Raw genomic sequence first — 22,971 nt, 5'->3', positions numbered from 1 at the left:
AAAAAGATACCATTCCGTATTAGCACTAGGGCAAACTTTGCTCTGGTTCAAAAATGTAGTGAAAATGCATCCTCTTTGCACTAGGGCAATTTTTGCTGTGGTGCTTTGACATGCCACACTGCATGCTGTCGAGGTGCAATGGATTTTTAATGTGTCTCAATGTTTTTAAAAATAGGCAAACTTTGCCCTAGTGCTAACACCGTGCAACCTTTGCACTTGCAACGGTGCACATTTTCTGTGATCTGGCCCCTAGAAGTCTAAAGATAAACATGTGCCAAGTCCAAAGGATACTGCTTCTTGGATCCTTCAGGTTCATTGTTAAGCCCCTTCTCTTCAAGGGAGTGTTTCTTTCACAGGTACGTTTTCCTCTAGATACTGTTGAAAAGGGGCACCCGTGGGTTGGAAGAGGCATTATCTCTCTTGCTGCCATCTGGGATTGGTAATTAATGGCCTGACCCTCTCTTCACCTTCTGCTTCTGGTGCCTCCTGGGGAGGAAATGGCATTCCTGCTACAGGGACCTGTGCCAAGATGTCATTCTGGGACCAGCCACTGGTGGCTTCAAGTGCAATCCTGCAGTTTAGTATCACTGAATTCTGCCTGCGGAACCTACGTCATTCTCCTCCTTGCCGCCCCCCTTAGATGCAGTCAGTGACATCATATCTACAATGACTGTAAGGATTCTGAGGTTTCCCAGTACACAGTTTGATCGAGCTAGAACGATCAACACAATTCTATATATGTGGGTGCGTGTGTAGTCCTTTTTAATGAGTGTGCTCCCATACCCCCTTCTCAAAACCCCAACAAGCCCTGTCCCTGTGTGCTCTCATATATATGATGATCATCATTCTTACACAACCAAGCTCTACACTTTTAAAACATAGGCGGTCAAACCATTGCAGATTGATTGCAACGTCTCTACCAATGCCCATCCAGCATGAGACATAGACCCGCCCTTGGAGGAAGTGGATGGGAAACAGCTAGGAAAATGAATCGTATAAAGACAACAAAGTCAGTTGCACTTCAGTAAATGAGTTGGAGAATACAAAGGAAGATGTGTTTCCATTCACAGAGATTCGGCATTTTGTGAAAAGGATGACACAGAATGTGACAGTATCTTCTTCTCCATTCAGGTACCAAGGATATCTCTTGTTGTCACAGCTTGTTATCCCTCTATGGTGTGACATAACCGATGCTGCTTTTTTTCCACGTCTGGCAGTGTCGTGCCGGCCTGGTGCATGTTGTTGCAGTGACGCAGTGTGATCATTCTAGCCATTGATTTTTGTTGGCGTATGCCATAGGTTCCAATTCAATTGAGTTAAAGAACAGAACAATGAACGCATAATAGGCAGATGAAATCACCAAGAAGCACCATTGTGAAAGAAAAGGAAAAACAAAGCTTCACAAACTCACACAACTGAGATAAGGTTAGAGGTGAAGAGTTCAAACACAATACTGTAGTTTCTAGTATACGGCGATTCGCCCCCTGTTCGAATGCTCAAGGTTAGCTTCAATATAAAATAACCAACATTGACATCAAAATCATTTGGAAACATTTTTTTCTGTGTATTGTTGCAGAGATGCACATGCATTTATAAAGAAAACCCAGTGAAAATGATTGTATGGATGTACTCATTCCCTAACCCAAAAACCAACAGAGGAGAGGCCAGCCGTTTCTGTCACATCAATTACACAGTTCTCTCGACTATACCTGATCACCATGAACATTGAGTTCAGAGTCAGTTGCATGTTCAAATGAAAACCAAAATGTAACTTCAAGTGATCCAGGTGTGTCTAAAAATATATTTTGTTGAATCTAAAATTGACATGTTTGGTTATTTTGTATTGTTTTAACTTAATTATAAACAAATCCCCTGCATGGCTTTCGCAGGATGTAAAAGAGTGTTGCGTGAACATAGTTCCACTATGCATATGACTTAATGGTGCCGATTTATCAAATGTGGCATGGTTGTAGATAAAAGAGGCCCCTTGAAAAATTCATCCTTGGATTCGCATGCAAGAACCAGGATAGCCAAAAAACGACCAATGGAGGCAGTCCAGCCCAAATGACTAGGCCACAACATAATCTTGTTTGGTCATGTCTGGGCATAGTCTATCTCACACAGCGGAGAAACTGTAGCCAACACATGTGCTAGGTGGAAGGTTATGAATTGATCTTAACCACTGGCAGTGCTCTTGTCAGCTTTCCACACTACTGTTGTTTAGCCCGTGAACCCACTGCAGAAGGGGACCAGCCATTTGCAAATAAGTCTGGTCACCAATGGAGGCAGTCCAACCCAAATGACTAGGCCATGACATGTTTCAATCTTGTTGGGTCATGTCTGAGCATAGTGTCTCTCGCACAGCGGAGAAACTGTAGCCAACACATGTGCTAGTTGTAAGGTTATGAACTGATCTTAACCACTGGCAGTGCTCTGAGCAACCTTCCACACCACTGTTTTTAGCCCAGCTGTAAATCAGTCTGGAAATGTCACCAGTGGCCAACATGCTAGGCCGCATATGCAGGCAAACCCCCGTTAATTGTAGTATTTTCTTTTTGAGTGGAAAAGGTGGTTCCCCAATGTCCGTTTTCACCCTCATAAAAATGACGCTTAGCACCTTAGAAGTTACCTCGCGATTCAATTAGAAATCAAACCCCTGTTGCTAGCTGTACCAGCTGATAGCAGCTCTTATCCTTTGTTAATTGGTCTCACTCTGTTCTGAGCTGTTTTCTGATGCTGGTTGACTGCTACTTACCGGCTGGCAAACGAATGTATTGGAATGCTGGCCTTACAGCCCAGTGTGAGACTGCATTCTGAATAAGCTGTCAGCTATTCACAGCCGCCCTGCTATTTCTGCCTCCTTCTGCACAAATGCTTCTCCCATTAATTAGAAAAGAAACAGTTGCCCCAGTTAGTTTTTGTCAGTGCTGTGGAGATGTCCCCTTAAAGGTTGTGTGTCATGACTCTGTCATGACATGCTCCTAATAAAAGGAACCTCAGCTGGCACCTGCGGCAGTGCGGCAGCAGACTCCATGAATGGCAAACTGTGTCCTGCTCATTATTCCCGGTACCGCTGTGTGACCATGCCACTGTCCATATGGTAATGCTGTGTGCTCACGGCCCTGTAAACAGTTGGCCCGTGTGATCACAGACCCTGCTGGCAAACCTGTGTGCCCATGAAGCAAGCCACAACAATGGCATTGAGGGGTCTGAAGCCCCATGATGTTGGTGTGGCTGCCCGGTAGCCTCCAGTGCCCTGAAGCTGCCGGTGCAGTGTGCTCTCCGTGACCGGAGCTCCCATAAAAGAAGGATTATTGTGCTCCGTGATTGGAGCTTCAAAAAGGAGGTTTCCCTCTCAGATCAGAGCTTGAAAAGAAGTGACTGCCGGCAGCAGTGCATTCCTGCACTTTGCCGTGCCCGCGCTCCTCGCTAGCTGTACCCGGGCTGAGGAGGCGGTGAAGCGTATGTGCTCCGTGAACGGAGCTAAAGGAAATTGTTTTCACTGTGCTCCATGATAGGAGCTGAAGTAAAGCACATTTCGTTGTACTCCATGATCAGAGTGATCAAGACAAACGGTGCCTGTTGTGTCATCCGTGCTCAGAGTTACATAAAAATAAATAAAAAGGAAGGACGTAAAAATGAGCACTGTGTGCGCACCATGAACGAGTTCTTTAAAAAAAATTAAAAAAAGAAGGTGACCTTCATGCGCTCAGTGAACAGAGCTGAAGAAAAAGAAAGAAAAGTGAGGCGAATTCGGCAAGCTCCATAATTGGAGCTGAATAAAAGAAGGTGATTTCAGAACGCTCTGTATAAGAGCTAGAAAGAAGAAAGGAGGCAAAAGTTAAAGTGCGCTCCGTGCTCGGCGCAGAGAGATGTAAAAATGAGGAAATAATGGTGCACGTTTACACTGCTGGAAGGAAGCAGAAAGCAATAGCGCGCAGGCTTGCACTTTTTGGGAGGAAGCAGTGGACCAAAGTGCATGTGTGCATCTACTGGGAAAGAGGACGTCTGCACCGACGCTGAGTGACATATGCCCACCAGTGAAGTGCACATAGAAGGAAAGAAAGACAGAACATCATTGCACTCATTTCGGCCTACAAAGAAAATGGGGGGGGGGGAGTATCTGGACTGGATATGGAGTGAGTGCTGGCTGAAGATCGAACAACGTCAGCAAACAGCTGGTGTGCAAGGCCGGAGGGTCGCGTCTCCCCGAGGGGCGCTCGGGTGCCCTAAACATTGACAGTAATTATCCCTGTAAAAGAGACTGTATCAGTCCAGTCTCCAGCATTTGCTATGTGTCCACAAGGTCCATGACAGTGAGAGTGGACTGTGTGGCAAGCCATGTAAGAGCCTGCAGGAACACTGCTGCACACCAGAACTGCGCCACCACAGGCCGCATTGTCCCCCCTGGAAACACCCAGGGCAAAGGGTCTCATCAGATCACATCACATCACCCCGTCCCCATGGCTGACGATGAGGATGGAGCACGACGGCTAGCAGAGTGCCTCGCCAACGTGGTTCACTAGCTGCGCCAGTTGAGTTCAACGTATTGAGGGCCCCATCCAGCCTTGGACCTCAATGGAATACATAAATTAAAAACACAAACTGTACCTTGAGGATGTCAGGGTCAATGAATGTGCAAAATGACCTACCATGCTGCATTCTCTCGGCATAGCGGTGCACAAGCTGTTTAAGACACTTCAGCCCCGAGACAACTCCTACACTGATGCCATAAAGGTGGACACAGATCCCTCTGAGAATGTCACAAAGACTTTGAGAGTGAGGAAGGGAATAACACAGGGGCATGTGTATGACAAATGCAGCTCTCTAGGAGCAATCACCCGTGGTGAGACATCCAGCAGAGAACTGGACTCCCTATACGGACTACTAACAGGCACCACCAGAGGTGGAGGAAAAGGCCAAGAGTACACAGGATGAACTGAGTGATGTGTTTGATCCAGGAATCCAGGTCCACCAGTTTGAATTGTAGGACCCACTGCTGTAATGTTGGTTAACATTCTTAATTCATATGGTTGTTAGTGTTGATTTGTTGTTATGGAAAAGGAGGATTGTGGTGATGTCCCCTTCAAGGTTGTGAGTCATGACTTTGTCATAACGTACTCTTAATAAAAGGAGCCTCAGCCGGCACGTGCAGTGTCAGACACCATGAATGGCAAACTATGTCCATCGCATTATTACTGGTGCCACTGAGTGACCAAAGCACTCTTCCTATGGTAAAGCTGTGTGCTCACAGCCCTGTAAACGGTCAGTCTGCGTGATCCTGGACCCTGCTGGTATGCCAGTGTGCCCATAGAGCAAGCCACATCAAGTGTGCCCTGCTCTCTGTCATTCCCTGTGCTTCGGAATCCTGTTGAATTCTGCCATGAAAAAGCATAAGAGGGACCATCTGCAGTCTCACTTTAATTTCCTTGGCGGCCATCTTAATTATAGTTTATTTGTGTTTGAAAACAAACTCGATACACTTAATGTGGTCTGCTTTTTTCCACACTTAAAATGGCCCTCAGACCCTGGATATTTGCCCCAGACTAAATAACTCCAAGGCTGAGGTCACTCTTATTAACTCAGGCCATCAGCTCTTACCACTCAATATTGTTGAAGTAGAACGTAGAACAGAGATGGTGCGTATGAGAAAATCAGCTGGCTCAAAATTCAAAAACGTACCACTGGTTTTAGTTAACATTTATGCCATTTGATGGTATCCACACGTCTCCCTATTTTTTGGTTTTACCCCATTATTTTCCTTTTTCTTCTGCAACCTATCTCTCTGCATCTCCAAGTTGCCCTGGAGTCCATGATGGAAATGAAAATGGCACCCACGATGGAAACAGAAAGGGGGTGTTTGCATTTGGAAAGGAGCTCATCTTCAGATGGCGGCCATGTTTTTTCCAAACTTCTCGCATTGAAAGAAACTAGCAGCAAGGCTTTTTTCCTCGGTGCTTATAGCCTTATCGCCCACTGTAGTTGTCATTAATTAGCTTAGACTTTTATTTCGGTATCTGGATTTTAACTGCCGGTATACCCCGTTATGATTGGAAATCAGACTAAATGATGATTCAAGCTGATGTAAGACTGTTATGATACAATCTTAAACTGAGTGTTACTTCACTGTTAACTCCTCATTATTATTCTCTTTATCGATATAGCTTTATGATTTTAATGCAATGCAAAGTGACAATATGGAGGGTAACAGTCTATGAATGAATATGGTTTGCATGTTACACAAACCGATGATATTTTATGGATATCAGAATATTTTTATTTTCTGTGAACAACGTTTACATTTTTTTAATCAGGTCATAGTATTGGTTCTCATATTTTAATATATATCGTATCATAGATATTCATTTGTTTCTATAACCTTGCCATTTTGTATTTCTAGACGCCTGGTGGACCGCTTAGAAGACATGCGCAAGAACGTGGCTGGTGATGGGGTAAATCGATGTATCCTGTGTGGGGAGCAGCTCGGCCATCCAGGATCCGCGACCTGTGTAGTGTGTGAGGACTGTAAAAAGGTACGCCTAAGGAGAATCTGAAATTTTAATCTTGGTTCTTTGTTAAATTAGTGATTGCATAGAAGTTAATCATCCAATATATGCTCAGTTATGAACAATTATAAATTCCACAGGCCAAAAATGATTTGCATTTATATTGTAGTTCTTAGAAGTGGGAGTACTGGAGCATGATGTATTGACAAAGCCACGTGACTGTGGAAGTATCAGAAGGAACGGTCTGACAAAACTGAGAGGCTAAGGAAGGGTGTGAAAGAATGCGTGTCTGGAAAACCCAAGAGACTGGTGAGGGCTCTGAAGGAACTCTTCCATTGCAAAACCAAGAAGCTGATGATGTCTCTAACAAGCCATGTGCTTGACAAATTAGAGAGATTAGCGTTCAGCAGTCTGTTGCTTCACTGCTAGCATCATGCTTTATAAATCCCAGACACATATGCATACTTACATAAATACATACAATGGTGCTAATTCAAAACGTCAAGTGGATGGTGAAGACCCTCTCAAACCATTAACTTTACTAATTAGAAAGCATTGGTGAAGATTTGTGCCTGGAAGATGACAAGGTAGAATGCTTGTCTGACAAACCCAAGAGACTGGTGAAGAGTCTGAAGTAACTCTTTTGTAATGCCAAGAGGTACACGAAGTCTGGAACAAACTACTTTCTTGACAAGTCCAAGAGATTGGTGAAGTCTCAGGGAGTACTGTTGATTCAAAGCGCTTATCTGACAAAGCCAACAGTACCTAGTGTGATGATGCATTTGTGACAAACCATCATCAAGAAGGTAAACATGTGAGAGATAAAGGGGTTTCTTTATTACTCAGAAAAAGCAAACGGCAAACACAGTTTCCCAGAAACTAGTCATCCAAGCCTGGATTATTTCTCACGCTTGCATGGTCAGAAAGCAGTTTAATTTCAACCTCTGCGGCCCTACTAAGATGTTAGTCTTTCAGAGTTAATATCGTTTCTGGTCTCCACAATGCCTCTGAAGTTCACATTGCTTTTGCGGTCCACAATACTTTCAGGGAGTAGTTATTTTAGGGTTTACATCGTTTTCAGGGTGCACAATGTTTTGAGGGCTCGCAGTGATTGTGGGCGTCCACATTGCTTTTGGGGTTCACAGTAATTTTGGGGCTTGGATGGCTTTCAGGGTTTTCGCGTGTCTCTGCCTCGCATCCAGGTGTAGGGATTACAAAAATACTTCTTTCAGCATGTCAACCAGGTGCAAGGATTCAAAGAGTGGTTCTTCAGATAGTTTCAAATCCATTTGTTCTTGTGTGAGTCAGTATCCGGCTTCTCTCTCCATGTTTTCCAGATCTCCTTAAAGCTGCTCTTTTTCAACTGTTTCCGTTTCACAATGGGACAATCCAACTTTCATGCTAACCTTTCTTGTTCAGGCACCCCTCCATCTACTTTTACATTCTATTGACTTCCAGCCTTTGAGCCGTGCTCCTTTTCTCAAAGGGATTTACACTCTCTCCCCATCACCTGATTTGGATAGGAGGGAGCATAAAAGCTTCACCAGCCATTTTGAATGTTGTCAGTTAATGTTCTTTTGTGGCAACTACAATGGAGAGATGGACAATTGTCGAGTAAGATGGCTGCCGACTTTCCAAATGGCAGGCAATTGACTGTTTTTGACTTTGGATGTATTGGTGAATGGTCCCACTGGTGAAGCCTTTGATGAAACGCTTGCCCAGCAAAGCTAAGAGGCTAGCAAAGTGTCTATGTATGCCATCTATATAGCATGCACCATGCTTGGAAGCAGAGGGGTGTTGTACAAAGGTAAATCCAAGGTTTAAACAAGTCACAACTCAACATAGCAGTCTTCTAGGATTACATATAGGCATGCGCTGCTTTACATGCTTTCAGGGTCTCGGTGATCCATGAGAAACTCCACAAACAGCAGGGTCTTTTGTTCTTTTCTGAACATTAATATTGCTGGAGTTGAACAGACATCTGTTTGGAAGATGTTCCACAGTATCCACATATAAATGGAGAAGGCCTGTTTCTAGATCTTCTCTTGCCGTCGTTGGCTATTTTCCACCCTTCTGATGATGAAGATCTCAGACCTGCACTGATCCTTCAGAAGTTACTAACATTTCAGCTAGGTAACTTAGGTAAGGCAGTGTTTTGAAAAATTATCCTGCCTGGGATCAGCACCCACTGAAGCTTTTTGTGCATGGAGAGATGTGGGCAAATTACCTGGTGCTGGGGATTAGTCTGGAAGCAGTGCAATGCTCTGTTTGAGGGTGAGATGCATGAGGCAGTCACACCCGAGCAGAGCGCATTGCCTCCCACATAGTCTCCATAATGTTTACTTTTGGGCACCCTATTATACTTATTGACTTCAAGGTTCAAAATTTAACCTAAAACATGAGTGCTGGTGCATCATATGAAGGCCTATGGTATTATGATAATGTTACATCTTTGGACCTTTTTTCTATGGATTTCTGTTGTTAGAATTTCCTTTCCAAACTGTCAACATTGTTCCTGATCAGAGATGCTACTTAGAGAGGTGCAAGAATGAAAGTTCAGCATTTGACCTCACACTTCAGCTGTTCATTTGAGATCTCCTGAGGCCAACTAGTTTAGCCCAAATAGGACTTAAAAAAGTATTCTCAGTCTGATTACTATTTATAATTATTAATTGTCCATTAATGTTTGACCAGGTTACCCACCTCAAAATGGAGTTTAATCTGTAGTTCAAGGAAAGAGTCCTCCTCTGCTTTTTGATTAACTATTCTCCAGATGGCTTTTATGTACAGAGTATCAATGGTCTCTTTTACCAGACTGGCCTTAAAATACTGGACTCCCAGTCATGAATGCATGTCTTAAATGGGTTTTCTGGGTACATGCAATAAGCCCAGGTGAAATTGTTAAACAGCGAGTGTTGAGTATCCACGCGTCTTCATCATACAGTCTGAGCTGACTTGTGAATATTCCTCTTGTGGCTCCTGGATACCTTACAGAATTCACAGGGGTCTTCAGCCGGACCTACCCATGATAGAAATAGTATAACTGCTATTTGAAAGATAGGCTGATCGGTGCTAGTAATAGTATGGTTTTATTTTTCAGGTGGGACCAAATTCCCTTCTTAGCATGTCTAGGAGGGACTGCACTACAAATAGAATACATACTATTCTTAGTGTGTGCATGTGTGTGCTAAATACCACTAAAAAGTATTCTAGTAGAGGAATACAAAGAAAATGGTACAAAAGTTACACTATTTATTCTTTACTGGGACCCCTCTAAAAAGATAATATTTCACATTACTAGTGTCGGTCTAGAAGGTTCTGTGACCTTCACTACTGATAGTGTTACGCACTAGAAGTAGTAAGTATTTCTCTGTATTCTTTCAGGATTTTCTTTCCAAAAATCATAAACACATTAGTCTGATACTCCATATTAGGTAGGGCCTCATTGCAAGTACAACAGTGTGAGTAAAAACAGAAGTAATGCGGCACAAATTCTGTTAATGATGCATTACCGCCGCATTACCACATCGCCGTACTAGGGGTTTGGCAATATTGTGGAAGCTTAACCTCCAGCAAAAAGCTGGAGGTAATTCTTCCACCTTAATGCCAGAAATTAGGAAACATTGGCAGAGTGACCACAGTAGAATTTCTGAAATGGTAATTCTGCCAAGGTCCCCACGGTGTCCTATGGGCTCCACAAATTGCATATTAGCGCGCCCTACCACCGCTTGTAATTCCCACTCTAACTCAGCAGGACCAAGTGGCTATAACAGTAATCGAGTTTGGTGGTACTTTGACAGGTGTACTGCTAAATTAGTGCTAAACTCGTGATGAGGCTCTAAGTATTTAATTTCTGTCAGGGTCCCTCATCTGTAAAACAAGACTTTAAACTCTTCCCTTGCCAGCGTATGTATGCCATTCAGGAGATTGTAAAAAAGGAGACCGTGGTAACATGGTTCGGTGCTATTCCTGTGAGTTTTGGGATGGCCTGAGGTCCAATATAAATTTGAAGGTTTGCAGGAGAACAGAAACTCGAGTGTATGAGCAGGCTTGGTGTGAAATGAGGTGGCCGAAGGAGAAAGTGATGAAGTTCAATATAAGGCAATGAAAGACAATATGGCGTATAAATGACAAAGGCTCTGCCATCAAAATCCACTATATTCAGACAAAAATGGGCTTGGCCGCCACGCGTTTGCCTTCGTTGATGCTCACGCACGATGCTCTGGATTCGTGTGTGCTTCATGAAGAAATCCTACTGGATGCATGACATTGCTACTGTAGAATGCTCTGGATTTGTGTGTGCTTCATGAAGAAATCCTACTGGATGCATGACATTGCTACTGTAGAACCTTGTCATGCTGTGTCAGTGCCGTGCCTGCCCAGTCTGGTTATGCAGTAGTAGAGGTATGCCTGATTCAGTCACACAAGGGTTTCGAGTCTCTCTTCTAACTCACCGCAGGATCTTGACACAATTATCCTAGTTTCCATCGCATCCATAATACAAAAAAGGTAGCAGGCGCCCCTCTCTCGAAAGAACAAGGCATGATAACCTGTTCAGTGGTTATTAACCACATTGAGAGTTTGCAGCCATTGCTTGTTGCTCACTGTACCTTCACAGATGGGAAATATAATAATAATAATAATAATAATTATATATTATTATTATAATAATAATGGAAATATCCATTTGCATATCAGTCTTTGTCCCACCCACAAGGGCAGTCCAGCACCGAAATGCTATGGCAATTCCTCTCTGAACAAGAGTACCACCAGCAACCCCATACACGTGTTTCAGCCGTGTTGGGCATCATCAGTGAGGTGAAGCTGAGCCTCTCTAAACACAGTGAGCAGGGAGTCCACGTCTGGTTGCCCCCAGGTAACCTAGGGTGACCAACCCCAAGTTCCTTTTCAAAAATACAAAAAAGGTAGCAGGCGCCCCTCTCTCGAAAGAACAAGGCATGATAACCTGTTCAGTGGTTATTAACCACATTGAGAGTTCGCAGCCATTGCTTTTTGCTCACTGTACCTTCACAGATGGGAAATATCCATTTGCATATCAGTCTTTGTCCCGCCCACAAGGGCAGTTCAGCACCGAAATGCTATGGCAATTCCTCTCTGAACAAGAGTACCACCAGCAACCCCATACACGTGTTTCAGCCGTGTTGGCCATCATCAGTGAGGTGAAGCTGAGCCTCTCTAAACACAGTGAGCAGGGAGTCCACGTCTGGTTGCCCCCAGGTAACCTAGGGTGACCAACCCCAAGTTCCTTTTCAAAAATACAAAAAAGGTAGCAGGCGCCCCTCTCTCGAAAGAACAAGGCATGATAACCTGATCAGTGGTTATTAACCACATTGAGAGTGCGCAGCCATTGCTTTTTGCTCACTGTACCTTCACAGATGGGAAATATCCATTTGCATATCAGTCTTTGTTCCGCCCACAAGGGCAGTCCAGCACCGAAATGCTATGGCAATTCCTCTCTGAACAAGAGTACCACCAGCAACCCCATACACGTGTTTCAGCCTTGTTGGGCATCATCAGTGAGGTGAAGCTGAGCCTCTCTAAACACAGTGAGCAGCACCTCAAATAGCACAGATTTCCAGCGAATCTGTGAGGGCACAGTGCTGGTGCATGGCTATATGCCATGCCCAGGTCATGTCCCAGAAACCTCAGCAGACCCAGACTTTGCCAATGGTCTGGGAATCTCAGAGGCCCGATATTTCCACTCAGCGTTTCTTGTAGCCTTGAGCTATTGACTACAAAGACACCAAGTGTGCCCACCTGGCATTGTCTGCAGCCCTGTCCAGTTGAACTTGTGGACAGGTCATGGCCGACTACCTTGGCTCAGGCACCTCAAAGCTGAAGCACACATCTACAGTATCCAGCCTATTTTAAGAGCTAGATACTCACGCCCTATGAAATGTGCAGACCATCTGTGGGTCTCCAGGCCCGGCTCCAGTTCCGCAGTCGAGGCTGAGACCCAACCCTGTTTGCACACACCTGTACATGTGGTTGTTTGCTTCCTTTTCCAAATCAGACTTTTGTCTTTACTGTGAGACATGTTACAGCCCTCTTAAGCACCTCACTGCCCTGCCCCTATTCGGTATTTAAGAAAGTATACATGTGCTTTTTTTATGCCCGCAAGCCACTTCAAGGTGAAAGGGGAACTGATGCCATTTGGCTCAGAGGTCATGTGACGTCATTTCATGTGATGTCATCGGGTGTATGATGTCACTCCTGCTGCCTTAGGCATTTTGGTGAAACGACGTCCCTGGGGTGGAGGGTGTGTGTAACGAGGTGTTGGGGAGGAGCCATTCCTTGAAGAGCATATATGAGAAATTGAACTTTTACGTAAGGAATATACTTCTTAAATGTGTTGTGCATTTCTGTCAAACGGCACCAAGAGTATAAACATCTCAAGAAGTGCTCTTTCTATATGAAGTCCAACTGACCCATAACTACAAAGTCGCTATGGCTGGCTCAGTAACATGTATTAAAGAGTCGGTGATAGTGACTCTGCAGTTATGGCTACCTTGAACTTGCTTTCCTGCTCCTAGTTCCTTGAACTCGCTCTGAACCCAACCACTTATCACCGCACCCTGGATAAAACTCTCTAAATCCAGGTGTGGGCACAATACGCTGCGACCGCTGCATTGGGACCGGATGCAGTACACATGCCGATCACACAGAAGAACACTTTTTTAAATGCGGAAAAGGATTGATGCCTTTCAACTAATCCAAAGAAAAGTTACACCCAATGTTCGTTGCTTGGGAACGTTTTGAAAAGCTGCGCCCATGAGGGCCAAAGTTATCGAGGGTAACTCAAAGTTGCATTTCCCACTCATGCACCCTCAGGAATGCATGTTCCCAGCTGGAGCAAGAACTGCTCACCGGATGTGCACACATGTACTGAAATCTGGAATCGGTACCAGCGCAAGATGCTTACTTGGTTTTATGGAAATCTGTATAAATTGGGAACACCGACCTTGCATGGATAGAACTCCAGAAATGTGATAGCCAGTCTGAGAACATTTTTTGAATGGGCACTGAGCAGCCCCCTTGGGCTCGTTAAAATGATGAGGAAGTGTCTAAAGGGATGGGCTATGCATTCCTTAAACGCAAACATAGAAACATTTGCGGAACTGCAGGTGGGTCTTCAGAGCCAAGAGGCCAGGGCTATGCAAACGACTGCATCCCTTGGAAAGGTAGAGTGGCAGGGAACTGTAAAAAAAAAAAAAAAAAACAAGTTTGGAGGCTTATAACATTGGCCTACATCTTTCTGAAAAGCGAACATAGCCTACTTTAAATATGTTTTATAAATGTCTCCGAAAATCATACTACGCACACTACAATCAGTGTTGGAAAGGTCTGTGAAGTTCCATTCAGGGAAGTTGTAGGATGGAGGATCATAAGTAAACACACACCATTCATTTTTGCATAGAGGCATTTTGGGGATATGCAGCACAAAACAAGTGACTTGATTAATATAAAACATGGATGAGGTATTGTCGGGGTGATTCACTGACCCTGGAGCCTAGGTGAAGGCCATGGCCAAGCACAGTGTCAAATGTGCATGCTTCAGGTAATGATCAGCTGGAAATACTTCTATTTGCACACTGCCATACCATACCCCAGGCATAGTGGCTTCTGGGCCTAATTACAGGCCATGCACAGTAGGCAATCCAGGTTGGTTCAAAGTACCTAGTGCAGGTCTGAACTCCGTCACCGGGCACAGTGTCCTCTGGGAATAACTGTAAGCCATACACCATGTGCTTTGGGCACTATTCCTATTTGCACTAGATGCCATGCCCCTGACACCGTGAACATACCAGGAATGCCTAAAGGTGATGGCCATAACATATGCACAGTAGGCACTGTTCAATCTGGATGGCTGAAGGCCTTAGTCCCAGGCACTATATACTATGTCCACTGGACATGGCAACAAGCCATACCTAGTGGGCATTGCTGTCATGTGCCCGATGCATGGCCAACAGTGCGCCCTGGACATGGCTGCAAATTAACTTCAGTAGGCATTGTTTTGTTTTTTTCAGTAGGCATTGTTAGGGCCTCCAACGTGAGGGGTCTGGTTAGTCAATAGAAGTTCATATATTTCAGAAGATAGTCGAGTAGGGAATGAGGTCTCTATGTGTTAAAGGGCCACATCGTTGGTGTTCTGCCAAATCACAGGACCAAGAGCTCCAGGTGTTGGTTGATGTTCTCTTTGGGTGATGGTGGTGCGGGGGTCAGGAGAGGGCTTGTCTGCTAGGGCTGCTAGGTCTCTCTGCGGCATTCAACACAGTGGCTACATGGCACTGCTTCATCCTGTACATGTGCATGGGCAGATATGTAAAGTGCTAGAGGGGTTTCAGTCTTTTCTCGCTGGCAGATCTCCGTCTGTCCAGATTGGGTCCTCTAGGTCATCGCCTTGCTTGTGAGCTTTTGTGTGACCCAGTGGTTTATCCTATCACCAATGATGTTCAGTATGTACATGGATCTGGTGTATCTGTTTGAGTATATTGGCGCATTCATCCACAAGGATGCCGATGTTACACAACTCTCTTCCAGTGTCAGCGGAGCAGGATGTCCCCATGTAGGGTGCTGCCTCCTGATTTTTGAGCTATGGAATGCATCAGGCCATCTTAAATCCAACACTAAGACCAATTTCCAGATTTCCGTTCCGGAAGAGCTGGTTGGTTACATTTTTCTGAATGATTCCCGCTTTTGTTGATTAATTCAAACCATTGGGTTTCCTTTTAGGTTCTAAAACCCTAGTGTCAAATATCACCGCTTTACAGAGTCAAACCTTTCCTTCTTGCTGAGTCATTGAGCTCTGTTGTCCAGTCACTCATAGTACTTCATAATGAGGGATGAAATACATTGCTGGTTTGGGTATCAGGCATAGAAAGTGTGACCATGTGACATTGATGCCAGCCTCTGTACACTGGCTTTCTTTTCAAGCCTGTATAGTTTGTGTACCGTTGGCCGCATGAAGCCATATGAATGTAAGGTTGAATGTACACCCTCAGCATTCTACGTACATGGCGACAAGATTACAGGTCTCTCTGCTAGTGACTCCTGTGGCACAGCAAATCAGGTACTTGAGATTTAAAAAATGCAACAAAATAACCAGACCTAGAGAAAAGCATTTTCCTGCTTGCCACCCACTGTTTGAAACAGTCTCCACATTCGATCCCTCTGCCCTTATTATTTTTTTTTTACTTGAATTGAAAAACATTTTATTTGCAAAATAATTCAATTTTGTTGTACTATTTTTTGTTTTCCAGTTCGTGGTGACTTTTTGATCATGTTGTTTCTAAACCTTATATCGTGTTTCTGGTATGTGCCTACAGCAAGATTATTATAATTTTTGGCAGTGTCCTGGACCTGTTTGTTTCAGGGCATGGTCACAAGCCATGTCCAAAAGGCACAATCAATATATACGCAGTGCTCAGACCTTGGTAGAAACCCACGTCCTGGTCATAGTCTCCCCTGGGCTTATCCATAGGCCATGTCCAGTGGTCAGTTCAGGCAAATACATTTATTATAAAAATAAAGAAAACAAAAACTTCTCTTGCCCTGTTTCTACGAAGGGTTGCCCTACCTCAACAAGACACTAAGAACCCTGTCAGGATGTCTTTTAAAATGAAATGTCCACAATCCTGTGTCCAAACCTATTTCCGTCCCTTACACTAGACTGGCTAATGAACATCTGGATGTCTTCTTGATCCAGTAGAAGACTTCTCTCATTCTGGATACAGATGTTAAATGCACAGTTCCTAATGAGAAAACACAATAAATGAAGTTCCCAAGTATCAAGGGGGAGTCTCTTCCCCTTGTTCATCTTTTCAGCTCACAAAACACAGCGTTAAGTCTGGTTCACTATACTGCCAGACTTAACTGTGTAGACCGTATTATTACAAAATATGGTTTCCTAATATTGGGGGCGTGGGAGGTCTCTTCACTTGTTCTTTCTCCAACTCAGACTTGCAGTCTCAAGTCTGGTGCACTGTCCTGGCAGACTTGACTATAGAACTTAGCATTCCAGAAAGAATCTCTTACTTTTGCAATTGGGCCTTGACCCCTTGTTTTAAGTTCTTGCACCTCTCTCTCTTTGTCACATGAATCTCAGATCCCTCTGGGCTGTCTCAGGCCCTACCTGACCTGCTCTGGGCCTCCGCCTCTTGACTGTGTGCTTCTCTGGTCTTGTGTGGGTCCTTGACCCATGTAGGTTGTTTTTGTGGGCTCCCCCAACTTCATAGGGGTCACAGACCCTGATTTACTGTTTCTGTGGGTTCTCTACTCCTGCTTCACTCAATGCCCAACTAAACTGACCTGGTGTTCTCCCCCGTCAGGTACTATTCCACATAGGATATTGTATACAGTTTGTCCCAGCTTTTAAAGTTTGTTCATTATCCCTTTCTGCCTCCAAGGATAATGGTTCATATTGGTTTCACATGTTTTGTGCCCTCCGCTTCCCACCAGCCGGTCCAACGTATTCCCTACCCTTGGGAAATGCTATTGCGCTCTCCGGTCTGTCCTCGGAGTTGATCGGGCTTCTGCACTGCTTCAGCATTTAGCGTTCTGTCCTTGGTGGCTCTGCAGCAGTAAGCTTCTATCACCTATTACCTACTCGGCTGAGTGTCTTCCCCTGCTTTGTCTGCTGTCGGGGTTCTTCTTTTCCCATCACCGGACAGGCTGGAGCCGTTAGACACTCTTGTCCCTCCTCAACAGCATCTTGTTCCCTGCTTCTCAGGACTCCTGCTATGGAGTTGCTGCCTGGTTCCTCGCTCCTCCAAGGCTGACTTGACCCGATTTAGCCTGACAAGGTACACAGTCCTTCCTTATTTTTTATTGCACAAGCGGTTTGTAGTAGACTGTACTAGCAATACATTTTCAGAAAATAAACTGTTCAATAACAGCACAGTTTGTTTTTGGGTGCATTTAATAGGTGCATCTAATAGGTGTCACTTGTTGGGCAGGGCCCAAGTAACTAAGACTAGCCCAAAGGTATAGTATGCATTTATGTATGCAATCACTGTGAGGGGAGGGATGTGACTACTTGTACTTTCACATTTTTCTTTAGGTCCTGCCCATCTTCAGCCTTCTGGCACCAGCAAGGCCGTGAAACACAAAGAGTGTTTACATCAATTTGTACCCCGCTGACTGCTGAAGTGCTACTAAATACAAACCTTATTTATGCTTAAGCCATTCATTCTACCTGTGGTACTCAGTGGGGATGAGGCATGTGAAAACCTGTCTTTTCATTAATAGATAGTATTTTTCTTTCTTTGTTGGGTAGGTGGGGTATGTTTGTAGTGTTTTGGGCATGGTACAAGACACCAGACACAAATATATAGCGAATGCTGAGTCCTCCATGGTTCTCTGCTGAGCATTTAGGGAAGGGACAGTGCTGATTTTCTGATTTTTAATTGGCACATGCATGTTTATTTTACTTGTTTGTTTCACTTGTACCTCCATTTGGTACAATGTTTCTAAATTGTAAACGTGTACCTCTGTGTCTCTATTACACAAATATACCTCTTTTTAACTCTCTAATGTTGGGAAGAAAATTTCTGCTACCACAGACTGTGGCACTTTGATTTAAAAAAGACAGTCACATTCTTTAGTAACATCTGTCACTTTTTCTCAATTCAATGGCGCTCATTTTGGCAATATGAGAAAGTTGGAGGGAAGGAATTGTACCCTATGTTTCGATATTATAAGCACATCTCTGCCGTAGGCACACTTCCCACTGAGCTGTCTTACTTGCTTCATAACCTTAGCTTGCAGGCTGAATACAGTTATTTGCTGCAGGCACGCTACCGCCTGGGCTATTTTACTCAGGGTTTGGCACTTACTGGGATATCTGCAACAGCTATATTAATCCACTTAATTATATGATTTGGATTGGGAATTGGTGGGACTGGAAACTGTAACTTCCAGATTTCTCACACAGGTCATCAGCAAATTATTAAGTGCCTCCTGAACATGATCGGAGCGTCTTTTTAAATTACCCGCAAAACCCAACTTGTGCCCTGCAGCACTGCGAGCCGCTCTCTTGCTGCTTCCCCTGCTTCCTGGAGGAGGCAGGGCCTAGCGCGCACACGTGAGTGGTCACGTGATTCCAGCCCAGCATAAATTGCCGGTATATCCACCCTTGCGGCGTTAAGCCCTGGAGGAAGTAAGGGCTGGAGTCGCTGTTATGCTGTTCGGCTGTGATTGGTGAGTGGTCTGAATCAAAGCTCTCAGCTGCTGACCACACTTACACTTATTTGACTAGTTCTCAGGGTTTGGGGTGGAGAGTCGGACTCTGGCAGCTCCACAAGCTGTCGGGCGTTCCCTTCCCTGAAAACTGAACAACTGCCTCAGACTATTTGGTTGAATATCATTGCTTTGTGAAGAAAGAGGAAAAAAAATCTATCCTCTCTAATTGAAATAGTAATTCAAGTGCTCTTCTGGGTGGCGTATTAAATGCGCCGACGCTTTTATTATCTTAGATCAAACAAGCTGGCGACAGCTCCATCTTCTTCCCCTCCTTTAGCTTCTCAGAAAAGAAAAATAATGGGCAGTACACCGGGTCCACAAGTAACTTCAGCTTTCCGAGGTCCTAAAATTGCGAGATCTAAAGCAACAGTAGCGTCTCGTGATATACAGGAGATGCTTGCCATTATGGGCAAAGACAAAAGGCCCTGTAGCAGTGATTTACATGATAATTGTCCTATGTCTGATATTCCATCGTCTATAACCCAGCCTAAACCCAAGCGCTCTATTTCAGATATAACTATGCTGAAAGATAGTGAAATTCCGATACAACCGGCTTCCTTGACAGATCCCTATACTGATCTGGGAAAATCATTAAGCGACAAAGATCCACAGGCCACAAAAGTAGTGAGCACACAGTTACCGCAGAGTGATAAATCTATGCCCATTAGCAAGCCTTTAGTTACATCTGGGTCAAATGGTCTATTAACTCCAGCTGCTTCGTGTATTCCTGCTATGTGTGGTACACCTTTTAACCCTACGGTTATAGCATTGGCTGATGAGTTTATAAAGGTTCAAGATGAACTTAACCACTGTCCTAATTCATCCTTAATCGATACTAATGTGGTGCTTGAAGCAAACTACGAATTACCAGAAATCTCCCACATATACTCTGATGATGAGAAACATATGTCTGTATCCTCATATTTAGCGCCTACTCCCAGACGGTCTGACACCATGCCGAAACCCATTATTTCTCCTTCCATGCCCTTGCATTCTTTACCCCATCCATCTACTGCATGTTTGTCTTCTACAGTACTAATTGAAACCGCCTTGCACGCTATGAATTTGGCTATATCATCATTGTTTAAACTATGTGAGACCTTAGATGAAAAACTTAAAATCCAAGACAAGCAACTTATTAAATTAATGAGATGGCAGTCACAACTACGTTCACAACAGTTGAAATCATATAATGACATTGCCCCCATTTCTCCTAAAAAATCAAAGTTAACTTCTGCTGTATTATTACAGCAGGAAGCAACTAATGATTCTTCCCATAATCCATTAGAAAAACCAAAACTGTCTATGACAAATACGGCTACATCTGTCCAATTTACCCTCCCTACATTTCCACATATTATTCGAGAACTTCATTCACCTACTGAGAAGTGTGCTCCTGTATGTCCATTCCCTAATACTGTGTTGCTTTCACCATCAGCGAATGAATTACAACCTTCTAAAGAACTATTCACAATTTTCTCAGGTGCTGTCCCGGCCAAACAGACTCATACAAGCCCCTTAAAAAAGAAAACAAAAAATCTACCAAAGCAGCACATTCCCTCCTCGATCGCCAAATCATTTTTGAAAGGGCTAAAACCACCTGCCAAAAATAAAATGACTATAGCTGCTAAAGCAGGACGAGATAAATATGCAAAAATCGCTGCAGAGAAAAGCCTAAAAGAACCTGTAAATTTACAACCTCCAGCTGAACATTCGCCCCTAAATAATATTGTGGCTTTGATTAACAATGAGTCTGCGATAATTGATAATCACCCAACATCAGTCAGTGCTGCAAAAGTGAAAGATCTATTTGATACTGAGCTGTGTTTAAAACGCTCAGAGCTGCGCAAAGAAATAGACCTTTATTTAGAAGCTAAAAGCCTTAAACTTACCCCGGCTGAATCTAATATTAGTGATGGATCTAAAATCAAAGATAGTGCTCTTTCCCAAATTGGAACCAATAAGCTATCTCAACTTACATTACCCTCTACAATAAAATCAGTACCACAGTCGCTTTCTCTTCCTTCCTTGGCAGATGCGAATAAAATGGATCAATGTAATTTATCTTCCATGCCATCAACCTTAGATCGTATTATAGCTTCAGCCATTGAACAATACATGCTAAAATATCACCAGTCCTCTGATAATAGCACTAAGTACGACGAAGGCGGGCAGAAATTACCTTCATCTATTGCTACTTCGAATCTAAACCAATCTGTATTTGCTGCCTCTACTTCAAAACAAATTCCATTTGTCCCTACTAAACACATAAGTCCTCATGCGACACTCAACTTGAATCCAGAAAGTACTCTAAATAGACAGAAAAAACCCGATGTAAAACAAAATCTTCACTCATTAATTATTAGATGTAGACCTTTGCCGTATCACTCATATGATTTGAATCGTGCTAGCCTTTTAGCTATTTTTGGTGATATATACGCATTGGAGGATATTAATTCCGCTGATATTGAACAAGTTGAATTCTTAAATAATAATGACCTGTCCTTAGTGCGAATCTGGCTCCGCTCAAGAGTGGTTCTAAATACTCTTTGGGCCGCTCGCGCTGCCTTGTGGGATCTGGGTTTTGAGCTTGCTATTGACCATCAAAGAAGCTCTGCTATTACAATCCCATATAAAGATGCACAAATAACATTGGCTACCGCCACTAAAGTGAACTCGAGTGATTCTCAATGTAAACAACAGTGTGAATGTCGGTGTTCTACCTCCCAAGCATAGCGTCTCCCCTAGTAAGCATCTTTCATTGTTAAGCTGGAATACTAGAGGCTTCAAACATCTCTTCTCCGATGCTGTCATTAAACTAAGAGAGTACAATTTTATATTATTACAGGAAACATGGCTAACTAACTGCCCGTCATGGGATGGGTATTATCCCATCCTAAATCCTGCTATTTCTGCTATTAAAGGTCGACCAATGTCTGGTCTGTTAATCATGTTGAAAACATCTCCATCCATGAGTGTTATTTCACATGAATTCTTGACTCCGTATCTCCAGCTAGCACAACTATCTATTGACGATTGTCAATACTCTTTGATTAATACATATTGGAATCCAGTCGCTCTTTCCACTGATTCCTACTTGCGCTCCCTTGAACGCTTATGGGAAAAAATTCATCAATACAAGAAACAAATGCACATAATTTTAGCGGGAGATTTAAATCTCCATTGTCTAAATAGTAGCAAAGTGTTATCTGACGATCGAGTACGAAGCTGGAATGCGTTTATACAATCGAAAGACATGTTCATGGTAAACGGATAATTTCCTGAGGACTCTCCTCCCCATCCGACATGGAAAAGGGGTAGTTCTGTGGCTATTATTGATTTCATTTATGTTAGCCGCTCCTTGTTCTATCTCCTAAAAGGGTTTCAGGTTCTGCCATCTTTGGCTAGTGATCATAATATGTTACATCTTCACTGGCCACTGAACTGTACTGATCAAAGCATTGCTCCCCCTATGACTCCTATAACAATGGAAGGAACTATTGAAGTGAATCTTGGTCGAAATCGCCTACGATGGACCAGTACGAAACTATTACATTTCACAGATTCTCTTAAAACATCAAGCGAAACCTCACTAAACCACTGTAATTCTGATATTGATTATACAAAACTAATGTATCAATTTGCCGGTTCTACTAAGATAACAAGCTCTTCGGTTGCAGCTCACTCTTATAACCAAGATATGCAGAAAGCGAAAGCTCTATTTCTAAAAAATAAGAAAGCGATTCAATCTCTACCAGTAGATCAGCGCTTAGCTGCTCTTAAAGCAATTAAAACTAAACATAGGAACTGGAGAAGAACTTATCGTTCTTTATTATACCAGAAAGATGGTGAAGCAATGTTAGCTAAAATGTTGACTAAAAACACTGCAGGATGTTGGACATTAATATCAGACACATATAACACCACTCAATGTCAGATGCAGACTAATGACGTTGCTTCTACCATATGGATCTCCCATTTTACTGATCTTTATGCTCTTCTCCCTTCTACTAATTGCGTACCTCCTGTAAAACTTGAGGGATCCTTCTCAATAGATTTTACAATGGACAATATTCTTAATCTTATCCACAAAGCAAGTAGATCCCGTGCTCCAGGCCCCAATGGTCTTTCTAATGCCATGCTAAAAGAATTTCCGGACCTATGGGCCCCCATCCTGTTTGAAATCTTCTCTCAAGTCGTAATT

General features: G+C 43.5%; 1 protein-coding gene across 2 annotated transcripts in view; it reads left to right on the top strand.

Annotated features, from left to right (window-relative positions):
- The window catches only part of RPH3A (rabphilin 3A), a 1,455,977-nt gene that overhangs the window by 749,919 nt on the left and 683,087 nt on the right, over positions 1 to 22,971 (top strand). For both annotated transcript variants that reach the window (XM_069619488.1, XM_069619489.1), the window contains one exon: positions 6,401 to 6,533. In XM_069619488.1, coding sequence (XP_069475589.1) covers positions 6,401 to 6,533 — 133 coding nt within the window. The remainder of the gene's footprint in view (positions 1 to 6,400; positions 6,534 to 22,971) is intronic.

This window comes from Ambystoma mexicanum, chromosome 10, assembly GCF_040938575.1.
Source record: "Ambystoma mexicanum isolate Mex_15411 chromosome 10, UKY_AmexF1_1, whole genome shotgun sequence".
In the NCBI taxonomy this organism is placed as follows: Eukaryota; Metazoa; Chordata; class Amphibia; order Caudata; family Ambystomatidae; genus Ambystoma; species Ambystoma mexicanum.
The sequence above is the reverse complement of the archived record's forward strand: the minus strand, read 5'-3'. Positions and strand labels throughout refer to the sequence as shown.